The 3,156-nt window shown below is 50.8% G+C and overlaps 1 protein-coding gene across 1 annotated transcript in view; it reads left to right on the top strand.

Moving 5' to 3' along the window:
• The first annotated feature begins 1,232 nt into the window (after positions 1 to 1,232).
• Rasal3 (RAS protein activator like 3) overlaps positions 1,233 to 3,156 on the top strand; it is a 13,442-nt gene continuing 11,518 nt past the window's right edge. The window contains exon 1 of the mRNA XM_005360694.2: positions 1,233 to 1,626. Coding sequence (XP_005360751.1) covers positions 1,233 to 1,626 — 394 coding nt within the window. The remainder of the gene's footprint in view (positions 1,627 to 3,156) is intronic.

The following is a 3,156-nucleotide window of genomic DNA, read 5'->3' on the forward strand; positions in this document are numbered from 1 at the left end:
TTAGAACTCTACATGAAAGGACTCACCCAGCATATACGCTTTAGCTTTTGCTTTCATTCAGCACTATGATTCTTCTGACGTCATTAGTTCAAGAACTTACTCGTTTCCCTGGCTATGTGACACTCTTCAGTATGGAGATGCTTTTGGAGTAATTAGTTGTAGTGTTGGTGGGCATGTCTATTGGATGTCTTCCTAGCAAGAGAAAGGCTGGGTCAGAGGAGACCTAGACAATTATGCTGGGAGGATCAGAACTAGAGATTGGCTCGCCTTTGTTCTACCCTAACACTGAGGTTGGGGGCTGTCCAGCCAAGTCTTTAGACTCAAGAACCAAAGTCAAAGGCCAGCCTAGGGGTCACATGCAATGAGCTCAAGGCCCAGTCTGTACAATAAAAAACAAAAAAGACAGGTGTGTGGTTCAGTGATAGAGTATAGGCCTTGCATCCTCAGGCCCTAGGTTTCACCCCTAAGGTGGAGGAGGGTGGCAAATGGCCCAGGGGATAATGACACTTGCCATATAAGTCTGGAAACCAGCACTCCATCCAGGGAGCTCACTTAAATGTGGAAGGAGAGAACTAACTCCTTGTCCTCTGACCACCACTGTGGCATCCACGCACATAATAGTATATGTTGATTCTTCTTTTAAAATCCATTCCAAGATGGGCAGCCGTGGTGCACGCCTTTAATTCCAACACTCAAGAGGCAGAGGCAGGCAAATCTCCGTGAGTTCGAGACCAGAACAGCAGAGCTGTTAGACAGAGAAACCCTGCTCCCAAATAAAAAATACATACATACATACATGCATACATACATACACAAAATCTATTCCAATAAAATCATGGCAGCATCCTTACACAGGTGAATCCTTCCACATGCTGGCCAGCAGCAGATTTCCAGGGGTCCCTAGCATGCTCCCATTTCACAGAAGGCAACTAACTGAAGCTCAAAGAGAGAAGTACATCCTACCGCCCTGTCCTTCTCGCCAGAAGCCAGCACTACCACCCCTCCCACCTCCACATCCTGCCCCCATCATGCCCTCCCAGCCTGACTGTAAAGAGGGAGGGGGGAAGAGACAGGCAGGGTCACGTGGAGCTAGGTTCTGAGGAAGGAAGCTAAGCACAGTGCAGACGGCTGCTGATTCTGGGACTGGCCAGGAAATCAAGGTAAGGGACGGTGTACGTGTGGCACCCTCAAAAGTGTTCCTTGGAGGCAAAGCTGAAAAGAGACCGGGCAAGATGAAGACAGAATGTGGGCAGACAATGCGCAGAACTGTCACCTTCTGGTCTCGCAGCAGAGACTCCGCCATGGACCCACCACTGCCGAGTGAAGCCGTCCAAACGCAGCCCGCGCCACCCTCTCCACTGGCATCCTACCGCTGGCACACTGGAGGTGGAGGGGAGAAGGCTTCTGGAGGGTTCCGCTGGGGCCGCTTCGCGGGCTGGGGAAGGACCCTAAGCCATCAGGAACCTATGGTGAGCAGCCAGCCAGCCCCTCGATCTCTATTTCGTCGGGTCCTCTCTGCACCCCCTAAGGTGTCACGGTCCAGTCGCCTCCGGCTTTCCAAGACCCTCTGGGGGAGACACAAGAACGTGGCACCGCTGGAGGCCACACCAAATCCCAAGGTCCCAGGTACGTTCTCCCCTCTACCCGAGTTGGGGCCAGGCTGGATGGCCGGATGCCTGGGTGGTTGTCTGTCAACCTAACATCAGCCCTCTAGACACAGGAAGTTGTGGGGAGTATGAAAGCCCAGCAGGAAGCGGCTGGGGCCCTCAGCAACCCTCATCTCTCTTTCTCCCTAAACTGGGGTGAGGGAGACTCGCAAGACCTGTAAGCAGCTGGGTTCAGCCTGAGAAAGGGGCATTGAACAGACGCACCTTAGTGCCGTCTGGATGCTCAATGGCTCTTGGCCCCGATGGTTGTCTCCTGTATCCAATTGACCAAGCCATTGACTGGATCTCAGCTGCCTTATAGCCTATGTCTTTCTTTGTTTCCTTGAATCTGAAACTCCCCATCCCTGCCTTGAAGAGCACACTCACGCATTCAAACATGTTTATTCATATGTTTTGTATGTGCGTACCTCAGTGTTGGCACAGCCCATCTCCCTTAACACAGCACCTATGTTGAGGTCAGAGAAGAACCTGTATGTATTAATTTATGGTGCGGGGGCAAAGTGCGGTTCCAGTGAGGCGGTCAAACGACAACTTTCAGGAGTCACTTCTCTCCCACCATCAAGTAGGGCCAAGGGGATCAAAGTCAGATGCCACCCTTGGTGGCAAACACCTTTACCTATCTGAGCCGTCATGCTGGCCCAAGCAGAAGTGCTTTGATCATTGAATTGGTTCTAGTGCCTAACTGAGTCACGGAGGCCAGCTGTGGGCAAAGCAGATGTTACTCCCTGCCCTGTAGAGTTCACAGAATGGGACGGTGTGGGGGGGGGGAGGGGGGGATTAATGTGAAGATGATAAATGAGAACTGGGAGACAGAGGAGACTATGAAGATTAGAACCCAGGAATGCAGTACAAGACATCCATTCGTAAGAAAGACTTAAGGCTGTGGATGTGGCTCGGTGGTAGAGCACTTGCTTAACATGGGAAAGGCTGTGGGATTGTGGGTTTTATACCCATCGCCGAGAAAGAAAGAAAAAAAAAAGTTGTATTACCCCTAGTGGTGAAGCCGGGTAGAAAATAAAGTGAATAAAGATTCAGTCCTTGTTTCCTGGAAGCACAAGGTTAATTCAGCTCTTTCCTAGAAATCTTTGAAACTCCTTTCGTTCGTTTCAGAGCTAGAAATAATAGTAACGCACACCTATAATCCCAGCACTTGGAAGGCAGGGGCAGGAAGATGATTGATCTGAACTAGATAACAAGACTCTTATCTCAAAACAAATGAGGCTCTGGCCAGAAAGGGCTCCTGGTGGTAAGCCCGGAGAGCCACAGGTGGGAAGAGAGAACCGACTCCCGAAGGTTGTCCTTTGACCTCTGCATGATGCCTGGTGTACGCCCCCACTCCCCGTATAAATAAACAAATTCAGGCTGTTCTCTGGCCTGCACTGGTGTGATGTCAAGTGAGTGTGTACAAACACAAACTAAACAAGCGTCTTAAAAGGCAATCAGGCCGGGTTATGGTGGCGCGCACACCTTTAATCCCAGCACTCGGGAG

The sequence above is a fragment of the Microtus ochrogaster genome, linkage group LG3 (assembly GCF_000317375.1).
Source record: "Microtus ochrogaster isolate Prairie Vole_2 linkage group LG3, MicOch1.0, whole genome shotgun sequence".
NCBI lineage: Eukaryota > Metazoa > Chordata > Mammalia > Rodentia > Cricetidae > Microtus > Microtus ochrogaster.